Raw genomic sequence first — 16417 nt, 5'->3', positions numbered from 1 at the left:
AACACTGACACTGTTCACAATATAAAATGACCCTACATAGTAAACTTCTCACGAATGGTCAATTTTGTTTATTCTTACAAAATATCATCACACAAACATCACATCCCCTTTATCAACCCTCACTGTTAATGTCAGGACTTTAAATATTATAATAAAGAGAACCGTAATTAAGTGTTTCAGAGATGTACATAAGAATGTTGCATATCCAACTATATCCGTTTCTCTCTTGATCATGTATTAGGAGGTTCCAGATTTATGAAGCTAGTAAATGTATATACACATAGGACCGCAATGTACTGATACTGATCTTACTTAAAAAAGTATTATTCAATAGGCTAGAGATTCCAACTCAACACACGTTTAAATGGCAAAAGGTATATACAATGTTATGTGCCTTTTGCAAATACTAACGTCACGATATCTCAATTGTTTATCTAACCTTAAATCCTATTATTTTTTATTCATTCTAACTGTTCATAAAAATGCAATACAAACGTTTGCTATAAGTTTGATAGTCAATAAATGTGTCTTTTTGACCGTATCCAGCCATCAAACAGTTAACCACTTCAGAGACTATCCTGCTAATCCCCTCCTCATTATGACACACACATCTCAATCGTCACTGATAGGTCAGAAGGTGTATGCACGCCTATTGGGGGTGTGATTCTAAGCAGCCTTAAATAGCCGACTACTGAGCGGCGCGTTCACCTTTGAAAAAGCCACGCTAAGTGGCGAAACATGTTAGGGACGTTAGGGCATTGGTGAGGAGTCCTAGGAGCTCCTGTGTTTTAGATTAGCCTTAAGCTACCGAACTTTTACTGTAGTCACTAGATGGAGTAATAATCTCCTTTAATAATACTTATCATGGAATAATTTTTTCAGTTATTCGAGTTATCCTGTACTAATTTATAAGTGTGTTTGAGAGTGAATGTATGGGACTCTATTCCAGAACGTTATTACCATCACTATATTGAATATTCTATATGAGAACTAAGTGTGTGAGGAGGTGCTTGACCTAGACGCTGCACGATTAATATCCATTCAGTTCTAACTGAGTCTACGCTACTCACACCTGACTGATACCTTACTTGCTTAGACGCCGCACGGCTAACATTTACTTAGCTCAATTAGAGCCCACGCTACAAACATTTGACCGGCACCTCACTTGCCTCGTAGTATTTACAACTATTTAGGTCATTAGTATTTATATGCATACCGGCTAAACAATACTGAGCCTATGCAACTCACACCTGACTAATACTTCAATTGCTTAGACGCTGCATGACTAATATCCATTCAGCTCTAATAGAGCCCACGCTACAAACATCCAATTGGCACCTCACTTGCCTTATATTATTTACAACCCTTTGGGTCAATAGAACATAAATGCATACCGGCTAAATAATACAAAGAGCATTAACCGTACTATTTACAACTCTTTTGGGTTAACATAATATTTAGGCATACCGGCCAATTAATACATGGTGTATTAACCGTAACACAAAGCCGGATATAATATAACAAGTGAACCTGTGAATGTTACAATGCTAAGATAAATACGTGGCAAGCTTCTAACCATAATTTTAGCACAACCTCTCTCCTTTTGTTATATTTACCTTTCCAATATTGAGGTTTATCACACGAATATCTAGGAGAAGTTTACGCACATCGAGTTACAATATTGTGTGCTATCACAATGTTAGTCTATCTAGCTCATCTATGACAACATTCAATCAGTCATGGTCCAACTACCTGCCTAAATAAAAGTGGACTTACTTTTCACTTAACTCTCTCACACACTTACTCATATAGAGTGTCAAGCCAACCTATCACTACTACTTGCATTTTATATGTTATGTACCACGATAGATAGGTACATTAGGCTTGCACGCAAACAGGCATAACTGCTTAATTGAACCAAAAATCGGTTATTACTTACTCATAGAGTGTCAAGCCAACCTATCACTACTACTTGTAATTTATATGTTATGTACTACGATAGATAGGTACATTAGGCTTGCACGCTAGCAGGCATAACTGCTTAAGTGAACTAATAATCGGTTATTATATTTCTACAAACTACAATCGGTACTTAAGTGTGGTTTTAATGATTTTTCCTATTTTAATTATTAAACCCAATAAAAGTTATATTTTAATTTAGTGTCTATTCCTATCCCCGCATTCCAACCTTGGATCAGCAACTAAGTGATTATTATTTGCAACCAACTTGCAACTTGACCTAGGAGTGCAGTCTGAGTGTATGCTTTTCCTTTGTAATTCTAATTTCAGTGGAAAGGTCTCCACTCATTTATATTTTAATACAATTGTAGTCATTTTAAACAATTTAATTATGCTTTGAAAGTTTCTGTGTTTCTTTAATAACAGGATCATACTTTGTATATTTCTGTTTACAAATTACATTACAGCTTCAGAAAGTGGGAGGGACAGGGCAGTTCTCCGGGCAGAACAGGGAAGTTCCCAGGATATGCATCTCACAAGCATTTAAAACAAGCTGATGTCACTGATTTATCTCGCCAGCTGTATGCAGGTCAGGTTTGCTCAAAATTCACAATTAACATATTTTAACTAACAGAAAAAAAATACATACTCAAGTTAAATTGTAGAGAAAATATTTCAGTTTAATTTTGAATTGATGCAAACTGACCCTTTATATTAGCCCCAGGGGTTCTCCAGTTATCGTCTCTCCTCATGTGAAATTGTTGTTAAAGCATAATCAGAATTTGTAAAATCACAATCCTAAATACACTGCTGAATAAAAAACAGAAAGTGCAAAGCTTAAATGTAATAACATTTATAAGAAGTGTAAAGTTATATAAAATAGAAAGCACAAAGTCTAAATGCAGCAGAACTCTCATGTCATGCAGTGCTATATTGCACTGGACTTGTCTCTCCTTCTCATACAGAAATGCAGGGAACGTCCCTTGGAGAACTAAAGCAAAATCTGCCTTTCGAAAATATCACAAGAGATCTTGCAGTGCTGGAGGATCATTTTTAAATATCTCACCTGAGCAAAAGGGTTTTGAATATCAGGGCCTAAATATTGAGCTTTGGTATACAGACAGATATAAGATAAGGAAGCATGTGTGTGTTTTTACAGAAAGTGATACATTAATGAGATCTGATTTTACCTGCAAGATTAAAGTGAAAGTAAACTTATCTGGTTTGCAATCTTCAGTAACAGTTTTTGTCCAAAAATAATATGACTTTCATTCATCGTTTTTTTAAAAAGTTATCTGTAATCAAAGTTATCGCCGTAATTAATAGATTTTTTAGACTCTCCTAATTCAACCCGTAATTGTCTTTTTTTTTTTCTATCCTGGTCACATTTTATAAACAGCCAATTGAAAATCTGGCCGTTAGGCGGCCGTCAAACTATGGTATCCTCCTACTTCTTATTCTGCGCATGCACATTCTTTTCCGACACTATTATATCAGGAGCGTGCTCCCATTTCGTGCATGTGCATTCAATTTCTCTGGGCATAAACACGTTGGAGACCGGATTCGGCGAGAAGTGCATGCGCGGTTGACAGAGACATACCCGATTAGCGCATGCGCAATACAAACTTTCTTTGTGAACACGCTTTTGAGATACGTATAGAGCGGGTGGGACCGCTCTATACGTCACCACACAGAAAAATAGGAAGTAAAGGATGGGAGGAGTTTGCATGCTAACGGTTGGAAAATACATATTTAGTAAAACTTGCAATAATTAAAAAATGTAATAAAATAAACTTTGCGATCTTAATATATTAAGGTAATAGAATAAATTGATGTGTTCTAAAGGGACTAACTTTACTTTCACTTTAACCAATTTTAATGAGTCGTGGTTTCCAAAAACAACGTCAGCTATTTAATATACACAAATAAACCTAGAGAAGCATTTTCTCATACATGTTATACTCTACACTTGGTTTTTACAAGTCATTGGAAATATATTAAGTAAAACAATTTTACAGTACACTGTCCCTTTAAGTTATTTATTTATTTTTTTAAACAGTTAAATATACAGAGAAAGGATAGTCATCATCCACACGTGGCAGCAAAAGTGTAAAAAGGGATTGTGTTCCTTTTACACTGAATATTTAAACACCTCAATTTGAAGTGCACTGAATTACAGATTTAAAATTTGAAATGTAACTGTTCAAATGCTACAAACCCTTAAACATTTGAATAAAATCAGTTCAAAAGGGACCTAAATGTCATGGATATATTTTTTTATTTTAAGATTTAATGTACTCCATATGACCAAAGGTTCACGAACATCATCTGACTATCACATCTATATAATCTTGTTGGACATTTCATTCCAAAACCATGGTCATTAATTTGGATTTGGCCCCCTTTTTGTTTATAACAGCAGCCACAGTTCTGAGAAAGCTTTCCACAAGATTTTAGCATTTCAGGAAGTAGCGTTCTGCTGACTTCAACCTAGATTCTTCCATCAGACTGGCAGATAGTGAAGCATAATTCATCAGTCCAGAGAACACATTTCCCCTGTTTCAGAGAGCCAGTGGTAACCACTCCAGCCAACAACTGGCTTTACACATGTTTATGTGAATCTTGTGAATCCTGTGTACAACTGCTTAGCCATGGAAACCCATTTCATGAAGCTCTTGACATAGGGTTCTTATGCTGATGTTGCTTTTACAGGCACTTTGGAACTCTTTGGTGAGTGATACAGCAGATGATAGCTGATTTATATGTGCTAAGTGCCTAAGCACTCAGCTGTCCTGTACTGTGTTTTTTTTTTTTTGTCTACCATTTCATGACTTGGCTATTGTTGTTGCTTGATGATTGCACTTCACAGTAATAGCACATACAGTTGACCAGGGTAGATTTAGCAGGGCAGCAATTTCACAAACTGACTAGTGGCATATTTGGCATCCTATGAAAGTGCCACATTTAAAGTCAATGAGCTCTGTGGTATGACCCATTGTACTGTCAATGTTTGTCTATGAATATTTTAAGGCTATGTGCTGCATTGTATGAACCTGTTAGCAATGAGTGTGGCTGGAACACCTGAACTTAATAATTAGTTGAGGTTTCCAAATAATATTATCTACAAAGGGCTAGATTACAGGTGGCGCTAAAACAATTGTGCTCAGGTTTTTGCGATTGCTTGCATACAGGTTAAATTGCGCAGATAATACAAGTTAAGCGCGATAATGAGCACAATCTGAATCATTACTGTGATTACAGAGCTGTTTACAGAAATTAAAAAGATGCACAAAACACATCAAAATACATTACAAAGTATAGTTACACTCATAATAATACCATCTAATAAGGGCTCAAAGATATGAGATCTCAGGTGTTAGAAAAAAAAGGCAGGCAAAGGACTTTAACAATGACATATTTGTATATGTATGTATATAGATATGTCTATAAATGTGTATCTATGTATAAATATGTGTTTATATGTATTTACAGACATATATACACATATAAACACATAAATACATATATACATATTTATAGACATTATATACATACATATACAAATATGTTAATGTTAAAGTCCTTTGCCTGACTTTTTTTTTTCTAACACCTGAGATAGGTATAAGTGCATTGGAGCCCTTTACAGTTAAGTAGATGAAAACATGTAAAAACATGTTTATGTAATATTCATTTTTAATAAATTTTTAACTATGTATTTACTGTAAATATTTGACATTCCAAGGGTCAGCACATAGCAGAATATGTTCTATGTATTTCTTAATAGACAGTCCTATATATATCTGTATATATCTATACCTATATATTATCATCATATATCATATATAAGGTATATATATATATATATATATATATATATATATTACCAAAAAATCATATATATATATATATAAAAATAATTTTTGAATAAATAGAACATATTCTGTTATGTGCAGAACATTGGAATATGAAATATTCATATCTAATGTCGGGTTAGCGCATATGAGTATATGAGTTCGCGTGTTAGGATTTTATTTCCATAACTTTTTACTTTCACTCCATAATACCAGTGCAACCTGATATGCGCAAAAAGATTACTTCTAGTGCAATCTGGTCCAAAGTGTATTGGTAATACTATACAGTATATATATATATATATATATATATATATATATATATATATATATGTGTGTGTGTGTGTGTGTGTGTGTGTGTGTATGTATGTGTATATGTATATATATATATATATATATATATATATATATATTCACTCTTATTTCACTGACAAATTTGGTTTCTTTATTCTTCTTTGCAGCAGATAACATGCTAATCTCTATATATTTTTAGTTTTAAATTATTGTGATGTGTTAAACTATACACTATTATTTGCTTATTTGTAGACTCCATATTCAAACTGTAGTGAAAGTTGTCTTCCTGGAAAAAGAAAGTCACCAAGAGAGGGACAGCCTTCATGTTGCTATGACTGTATCCCTTGCCCCGTGGGTGAAATTTCAAACCAAACAAGTACGTGAGATCAAAAAGATAATTTTTCAAAATGAATATAAATATTTTATCATGTATTTGCATTACAGAAAACAAGAATATGAATTAACTAATAATATCTGGAAAAAAAAAACATTTTAGAGGCAAAGATAATGCAAGACACTAAAATAATAACAATAATAATAACAATAATAATAATTATTACATACATTTCTTTTGTGGATTATGGACATTTCTTTATCCAAGTGTCCCCATAGTCTCCTAGTTTAGATTACTATTAACAATCACCAGAGTTTTTATTGTATTTTTAAACTAAGGGGTCGATTCCAATCTTCCAGATCATGTTTGTGGGCTGGTTTTAGGCTACAGATAAGCCCTTTTCAACATCGGAGCCACCACATATAAATTGAAAACAACATTTTTATATTGGGAAAATATTGGATTTAAAATGTCACTCATTTGATGCATGGACAACATTGACTTCAGTAAAATCAAACCTCCAGATAACAAATATTGACAACAAAATAAATCAATTGAATTTAACAACCAAAGGGTGTTGATAAAGTACAATACTGTCATGTGCAATACACTCTGAAATGACCACCACCATTATTTTAGATGTATAAATTAATATTTTATCATTAAAATTATATAAATCACTATGGTATAGTCTATCAATAGTGGGCTTCTAGATATTCACAAATGTATATGCAGAAGACAAGATAAGTTGCAGCCACTTTCTTCTTATAGAAGTTAATTTCTCCCAGTGCGCTTCTTGATTTTAGTTAAAAATCTCACCAAATCGCAAATCAAGGTTTTCATTATCAATATTTAAAGCAGTATCAATGGGCCACACTGAAAATTAGCACACAACTTAAAGGGACATGAAAGCCAATTTTTTTCTTTCCTGATTTAGAAAGAGCATGTAATTTTAAACAACATTCTAATTTACTTCTAATATCTAATTTGCTTCATTCTCTTGATATCACTTGCTGAAAAGCATATCTAGATATGCTCAGTAGCTACTGATTGGTTGCTGCACCTAGAGGCCTTGTGTGATTGGCTCACACATGTGCATTGCTATTTCTTCAACAAAGGATATCTAAAGAATAGAGCAAATTTGATAATAGAAGTAAATTGGAAAGTTGTTTAAAATTGCATGCCCTAACTGAATCATGAAAGTTTAATTTTGACTAGACTGTCCCTTTAATATTCCAAGTCCACAGTGAATCAGCTTTGCCAAAGAACATTTAGAATGGCCAACATCACACTAGCGCACTTATTACTTTCAATGAATATCACAACCATGGTTAATAGTGCTGATATTACAAGTTGAAATTTATGGAAAACATATTAAAAAAATATATTACACTCATATATAAACATTTTTGTTAAAATATAACATTTATTTTGATAAAAAGGTTTTAAAATGGTTAAAAGTTGTCAAGGTGTTTGACTGGTAAGGGCTCCAATGTTAAGTGGTGTTTGCGCATGAGCAAAAACAATTATTTAGAGCACCACTTGTAATCTAGTCCTACATATGTATATATACACATACATACATAGGACTAGATACTTTTTCGCTCATGCTTTTAAAATGGGTGGGTTAGTGTGTGGTTTACAAGTTGAAAGAAAATTGTTTGCACACAAGATAAACCCAATGCACACTAACTTCAGCACTTTGGATATCATGACCATGTTAACTTCTTCTACCCATATACTTCAATGGAGCATACTTTCAAAATTAAAAAAACACTTATCATTTGCATGCTAACCCGACACTGTGTTTTAGATCTACAGCACTAAACTCAAACGGCTAGATTATGAGTTTTGCGTTATAGAGAAAAAGCAGCGTTATCAGGTTATAACACTGCTTTTTCACTACCGCTGGTATTACGAGTCTTGCAGATTAAGGGGCACCGCACACTTTTTTGGCCTTACCGCAAATCAACTTACGCAAATTGCGTATAGTCCCAGTTCAATGGGACTTCTATAGCGCCGGTAATACAAGCTCTTCCTGGGAGGCCAAAAGTGAGCGGTACACCCTATCCCGTCAAGATTCATACCGCATTCTAAAGTCAGTAGTTATGAGTTTTACACTACAAAGCTGTAGCATAAAACTCCTAACTAAAGTGCTAAAAAGTACACTAAACACCCATAAACTACCTATTTACCCCTAAACCGAGGCGCTCCCGCATCGTAAACACTAAAATAAAATGATTAACCCCTAATCTCCTGCTCCTGACATCGCCGCCACTAGAATAAACATATTAACCCATAAACCGCCATACTCCCGCCTCGCAAACACTAGTTAAATATTATTAACCCTTAATCTGCTGTCCCTAACATCGCCACCACCTACCTACATTTATTGACCCTAATCTGCCACCCCCAATGTCGCCACCACTATACTAAATTTATTAGCCCCTAAATCTAAGTCTAACCCTAACACCCCCTAATTTAAATATAATTAAAATAAATCTAAATAAAAATTACTATCATTACCTAAATAATTCCTATTTAAAACTGCTTACCTGTAAAATAAACCCTAAGCTAGCTACAATATATCTAATAGTTACATTGTAGATAGCTTAGGGCTTATTTTTATTTTACAGGCAAGTTTGTATTTATTTTAACTAGGTAGAATAGTTACTAAATAGTTATTAACTATTTAATAACTACCTAGCTAAAATAAATACAAATTGACCTGTAAAATAAAACCTAACCTGTCTTACACTAACACCTAACCTAACCCCACAATTACATAAATTCGCTAAATAAAATACAATTAACTAAATTCAATACAATTTGCTAAATTACAAAAAAAAAAGGGAAACACTAAATTACAGAAAATAAAAAACAAATTACAAGATCTTTAAACTAATTTACACCTAATCTAATAGCCCTATCAAAATAAAAAAGCCCCCCCGAAATAAAAAAACCCTAGCCTAAACTAAACTACCAATAGCCCTTAAAAGGGCCTTTTGCGGGGCATTGCCCCCAAAAAATTAGCTCTTTTACCTGTCAAAAAATTACAAACAGCCCCCCAACAGTAAAACCCACCACCTACACAACCAACCCCCCAAATAAAACCCTAACTAAAAAAACCTATGCTCCCCATTGCCATGAAAAGGGCATTTGGATGGGCATTGCCCTTAATAGGGCATTTAGCTCTATTGCAGCCCAAACCCCTAATCTAAAAATAAAACCCACCCAATACACCCTTAAAAATCCTAACACTAACCCCTGAAGATCCACTTACAGTTTTGAAGAGCCAACATCCATTCTTAACGAAGCCGGAAGAAGTCATCCTCCAGACAGGTAGAGGTCTTCACACAGACGGCATCTTCTATCTTCATCCTTCCGACGCGGAGCGGCTCCATCTTCAAGACATCCGGCGCGGAGCATCCTCTTCAATCGACGGCTTCTTCTACAATGAAGGTTCCTTTAAATGACGTCATCCAAGATGGCATCCCTTAGATTCCAATTGGCTGATTGAATTCTATCAGCCAATCGGAATTAAGGTTGAAAAAATCCTATTGGCTGATGCAATCAGCCAATAGGCTTGAGCTTGCATTCTATTGGCTGATTGGAACAGCCAATAGAATGCGAGCTCAATCCTTAATTCCAATTGGCTGATAGAATTCTATCAGCCAATCAGAATCTAAGGGACGCCATCTTGGATGACACCATTCAAAGGAACCTTCATTGAAGAAGAAGCCGTCGATTGAAGAGGATGCTCCACGCCGGATGTCTTGAAGATGGAGCGGTTCCACATTGGAAGGATGAAGATAGAAGATGCTGTCTGGGTGAAGACGTCTGCCCATCTGGAGGACCACTTCTGACGGCTTCGTTGAGGACATCTTGCCGCTTGGATGAAGACTTCTCCCGGCTTCGTTGAGGATGGATGTCGGCTCTTCAAAACTGTAAGTGGATCTTCGGGGGTTAGTGTTAGGATTTTTAGATTAGGGGTTTAGGCTGCAATAGAGCTAAATGCCCTTTTAAGGGCAATGCCCATCCAAATGCCCTTTTTCAGGGCAATGGGGAGCTTAGGTTTTTTTTAGTTAGGGTTTTATTTGGGGGCTTGGTTGTGTGGGTGGGGGTTTTACTGTTGGGGTGGTTGTTTGTATTTTTATTGACAGGTAAAAGAGCTGATTTCTTTGGGGCCCTTTAAGGGCTATTGGTAGTTTAGTTTAGGCTAGGGTTTTTTTATTTTGGGTGGGCTTTTTTTTGTTGATAGGGCTATAAGATCTTGTAATTTGTTTTTTTATTTTCTGTAATTTAGTGTTTGTTTTTTTTGTAATTTAGCCAATTGTATTGAATTTAGTTAATTGTATTCAATTTAGGGAATTCATTTAATTGTAGGGTTAGGTTAGGTTTTATTGTAAGGCAGGTTAGGTTTTATTTTACAGGTAAATTTGTATTTATTTTAGCTAGGTAGTTATTAAATAGTTAATAACTATTTAGTAACTATTCTACCTAGTTAAAATAAATACAAACTTGCCTGTAAAATAAAAATAAATCCTAAGCTAGCTACAATGTAGCTATTAGTTATATTGTAGCTAGCTTAGGGTATATTTCACAGGTAAGTATTTAGTTTTAAATAGGAATTATTTAGTTATTAATAATAGGTTTGATTTAGATTTAATTTAATTATATTTAAGTTAAGGGGTTTTAGGGTTAGACTTAGATTTAGGGGTTAATAAATATAGTATAGTGGCGGCGACGTTGGGGGTGGCAGATTAGGGGTTAATAAATGCAGGTAGGTGGCTACGATGTTAGGGGCAGCAGATTGGGGGTTAAAAATATTTAACTAGTTTTTGCGATGCAGGAGTGCGACGGTTTGGGGGTTAATATGTTTATTATAGTGGCGGTGATGTCCGGAGCAGCAGATTAGGGGTTAATAAGTGTAAGATTAGGGGTGTTTAGACTCGGGGTTCATGTTAGGGTGTTAGGTTTAAACATAAAATGTGTTTCCCCAGATGACTTCCGGTGGGCGGTGTTACTGGATGGAAGCAAGAAACAAGAGCTCCACACATGTAAGCCTCAAAAGTGACTTTTTATCTGCTATACAGCAACCATCTAGTTACCCACATTGTCTGTCTTGCTGGGGGACCCTGTTTTGGTCATCGTCAGTCATCTCTTTGATTGTGAAGGGCGCACCTTCTGCCCTAGCCCCCGGTCGCAGTACCCGCAACTTGGGATTCCATGTGGAACGCCATTTTGGCTTAGCACTCCATAGAACAAACATTGTAGAAGTGGAGAGGAACTTTGTGTATATTGAATTGCAGGCCTATTGCCACAGAGAAATGGAACCAGAGGATAATAACCGGCCTAAGATGGATTCCTTACTTAAAGAACTAACCACCATATTCTCACCGCTACTGGATAACCTTATGAGGTCCTACCTTGCACTCTGCGAGGCGATCCGGACTGCTCAGAAACCTCCCGCATTGCCAACTGTCACCCTTGTATCTGCTAGGGAGGTTCCCCAACCTCTGTGTGTCTCACACTATTGCACTCCTGGGGAGGCTGCGGGACCGGAGTGTGACCAGTTTATCCCAGACCAGGGCATGGCTCCATTCCGCCTCTCCAACACACCCGCTCAGCTGGATGACAGCCCCATGACAAACCACTTTACAGCGCCGTGGGGAGGCAGCCGGACTGTACCCCTGAAAAAGAACGCTCTCTGACACTCCATTGGCTGCATAGCTTTGACATAAAAGACAAGAGTCTCACTTTACTGAGAATGGGTGGGCCGCGACGCTTCCACAGTGCAAAGGGACTCTTGCCGTTACCGCGAGCTGACTCTACACCGCGATCCAGGCAAGGCGTTGGCTGATTTGTTAGGTTCCTAGCATAGCAGAGCTTACTGCTTTCCCTATGCTTGTCGGCACTCTGGAACATTGGTGCTCATTGAATAGGCTGTAAACTGTACGTGCCGAGCAAGCTATTGGCATGACTGTGTCATTATACATGGCAATCAGCAGATCTGACTTTAGTATAAGTTGTTATAGTACATGTGTTCTAAGGTTAACCTTAATGTTATTATTTTAATTGTATTCCATATAGGACTTGACTATGCCTCCTCTCTTTAAACAGCATGTCCTGCATAGATATCTATTTTGGGGGTTGAGGCTACGTACCAGCCTGTTATCATGCACATCATAGAGCATATACTAAGTGACTGCTCACTCTTCCCATGGAATCGGCAAGTGGTTGAACTAGTGGGTAACGGGATTTTTTCTACATCCCCATCACATTGTATTGTCATAGAAATGCTTTTTCTGGAGTGAACTGTTGTGCATTCTCTTTTGGCAATTACGATGACTGTACACTTTGTAGAGACCTTTTAGCTTTACTGTTTACAGCTTAATACTTTTCCCTCAGTTAATACTTCCCCAACATATTCAGACATTAATGCTTTTCTCGGCTATCCAGTAAGTACAGGGGCATGGCCTGCCTTCCCTAATACATTCTATAGCAGTAGAGCCATTCACATGACTGCCACATTTATGGGTCTATCTTATTTACGGCAGCCATCTTGATGCCGACAATATGCAGGGCAGGACCAGTAATAACCTCTCTAGTGGTATGTGTCTTATATCTCTGCCCCTGTGCTGTGTGCTTGATGTGTCAGATAGTGAGATACTGCTTGTTAGTGACACCCTGCTTAACTCTATATTCCGGTAAATCACATTACGATCATGGCTGACACTGCTTTTATTAGATGTGTTTTTGAGAACTAATTTGTATCTGCGCACTGAGGTCTCAACATACATGTAAGCCCCCGCTTTGAACTCACATAGAGTCATTTACACAGTCAGTCCCTAGACAGATGTTTATTAAATGATCGCTGCCTGACAGTATAATTGATCAGTAAATTCATTGATATTTCTCATACATTTCTGGATGGGGTCTACTTCAATCCAATTTTTTCTTATTTTCTTCCTATTGAGGCAGATGTTTACATACCTACTGAACCTATGGGGGATTTGTCTTGTTTTTGTTTTGTTTAGTTTATGTGTGTGTTATGTGTTATGCTGTTAGTTATGGTTTATGTTAATAATATTTAAAAATAGGTGATGCGGGTGCAATATGGGATAAAGATCAACTAATTTTACTTTAACTCTGCCTACAGAGACCAATTCATATTAGAATATGGCTATGACCTCAATGTGTTTGATAGCAACAATATACTGATATCCAACATGTTATGCTCACTCCATAATATTACCTACATTGTCGTTGTAATTATGCATGTCATTGTATGCACTTGATTCGTTGTACCTGTGCTTCTTTAATAAAAAGAATTTAAAAAAAAAAATGTGTTTCCCCATAGGAATCAATGGGGCTGCGTTACTGAGATTTACGTTGCTTTTTGGCAGGTGTAAGACTTTTTCTCAGCCGGCTGTCCCCATTGATGTCTATGGGGAAATCGTGCACAAGCACGTACAACCAGCTCACCGCTGACTTAAGCAGCGCTGGTATTGGAGTGCGGTATGGAGCTCAATTTTGCTCTATGCTCACTTCTTGACTAATAACGCCGGGTTTAGGAAAACCTTTAATACCAGCGCTGTAGGGAAGTGAGCGGTGAGAATATCGTGCAAGTTAGCCGCGCACCCCTCTTACCGCAAAACTCGTAATCTGGCCAAATTATAGTTATGACTTTTTTACATTCCATTATTCTTCATATAGAAGAAAATGTTCTTTTTATTTTTAAATAGATAAATATAAATATATATATATATATATATATATATATATATATATAAAAATATATATATTTATATAGATAACATAAGCCTGTACAGCCTTCACTTGTTCCCAGTTTGTTGGATTGAGAGCTTGCTTTGTATGGCTGTATTAGGAACCCAGGTTTTGGAAGAGACCTTGACGAGGTGCCTGGGCTGGTCCCATTTGGCCAGATGCGGTAACTAACTCTTCGGTTTTTGCTTTTAATCTTAGCTGAGTGCTTGTAAGTGAGTGCTGGACTTCCTCTGTGTGTTGTATTTTTTTTGTTGTTATTTTCCCTATGGGCCTTGCACCCAGGCCTGTCTGGGGTTAACTGCCTGTGACTCTGGGGACAGCACAGCTTCCTGTGATTGCCAGTGAGCACCCAGGACTGAGCATGTTGCAAGGTCATGGGATGTGTACCCAATCCAGTCTGAGAGTGCAGTCCCCTTCCGTGTTTTGTATATGTCTAGGATGATTACATATGCCTGTGCACCCTTCACTTGTTCCCAGTTTGTTGGATTGAGAGTTTGCATTGTGTGTCTGTTTTAGGGACCCAGGTTTTGGAAAGGACCTTGACAAGGTACCTGTGCTTGTCCCATTTGGCCAGATGCAGTAACTAACCCTTCCATTTTCCATCTATCTATCTATAATCTATCTATCTATCTATCTATCCTCTCTCTCTCTTTCTATCTATCTCTCTCTATCTCTATATATATTCATAAAGGCTTACATCTGTAGATCACTGGTTTTCAAACCTATCCTCGGGCTTCCCCAACAGTTCAGGTTTTCTGGATAACCTTGGATGAGAGCAGGTAAAATGACCAGGTTTCCTAATCAGCTGATTATTTCATCTGTGCTCCAGTTCAGATATCTACAAAATGTGGACTGTTAGGGAGGCCTGAGGACAGATTTGAAAACCAGTGTATTTATATATGTATAAATACTTTCTTCTTAGTGAGGAACATAGAAATTTGTATATTCCTAATGTATCTTCAGCTTTAGCGCAGTTGGTCTAGCACAGTTTAAATATAGCATGAGCAATAAATAGACAAGGATATCGGGAACGGGAGTTAGCAAGGTTGCAATAGTCCTTCAGTTAGTGCGCTTGAATCTTTTTACTTTCAACATGTAATACCAGTGCTAACCTGTGAGCACAAATTTGTTAGTTTAAGTGCAGTACGCCCCACATGTAATCTAGGCTAGGCCTAATAGTTTAAAAAACTGTACTGACCAAACATGCCCACTATATTCCTGATGCCTTCGTATAAATGTCAATCAGTTTGTTTAACCTGTCAGAAAGTTCACCACTCTATCCAATTGCAAAACACATACACAGACTCCATTAACTTATTAGTCCATTTTCATTTTGGTAATCATCAGAAATTATTGGCTGGTTACTGTGTCATTATGGAGATATTTAGAACAAATGTTTTGACAGTTATCAACTTCAGTTGTAATTGATTTAAAAAGAAATGAATGGCCTGACCAATTAAGTTTTTATGATATTGTAAGAGATTAATGGAAATATTGGAAGCGGGCCCTCAGTCCAAGAAAACCATTCATTTTCAAGTAGCTTCACATTGTGTAAACTCCACCAATATTTTACATTGAAAGAATTTGAGAGCAGCATTTCAATCTGTTATAAAGCACTTTTTAAATACCTTCTTACAGGATTTTAGGACAATACTTTTTGGCGTCTTCACAGGGCATATCCTGGCTGTTTGGCCATTTTATTTTTAATGGTAACTATTTTTGTGCATCCTCTTCTCATCATAATTTCTAGACTTGTGCAGCCAAATCATTTTCGGTGATATTCACATCCACAAATATTTGTTGGTTGCACTATTCGGTATTCATTTTGTTTAAAAAGAAACAAGTACTGAAATTTAGTTAAACATTTACATTACTTTTTGTTAAAATGAATGTAAATGTTCAATGCTACAGGTAAAATAATTCACCTGTGACTAGAATACTAACCTTAAAGGGACAGTTAACACCAGTATTTTTGTTGTTTAAAAAGATAGATAATCCATTTATTACCTATTCCCCAGTTTTGCATAACCAACACAGTTATAATAATACACTTTTTACCTCTGTGATTACCTTGTATCTAAGCCTCTGCCAACTGCCCCATTTTTTTTAGTTCTTTTGACAGACTTGCATTTTAGCCAAACAGTGCTTACTCCTAGGTAACGTCACGTGCGTGAGCTCAATGTTTTCT

General features: G+C 36.4%; 1 protein-coding gene across 1 annotated transcript in view; it reads left to right on the top strand.

The window, feature by feature from the left end:
- LOC128666041 (vomeronasal type-2 receptor 26-like) overlaps nucleotides 1-16417 on the top strand; it is a 134706-nt gene that overhangs the window by 89019 nt on the left and 29270 nt on the right. Inside the window, exon 5 of the mRNA XM_053720410.1 lies at nucleotides 6357-6480. Within this exon, the coding sequence (XP_053576385.1) occupies nucleotides 6357-6480 (124 nt within the window). The remainder of the gene's footprint in view (nucleotides 1-6356; nucleotides 6481-16417) is intronic.

This window comes from Bombina bombina, chromosome 1 (assembly GCF_027579735.1).
Source record: "Bombina bombina isolate aBomBom1 chromosome 1, aBomBom1.pri, whole genome shotgun sequence".
Taxonomy (NCBI): domain Eukaryota; kingdom Metazoa; phylum Chordata; class Amphibia; order Anura; family Bombinatoridae; genus Bombina; species Bombina bombina.
This window is presented reverse-complemented; position numbering and strand designations above follow the sequence as displayed.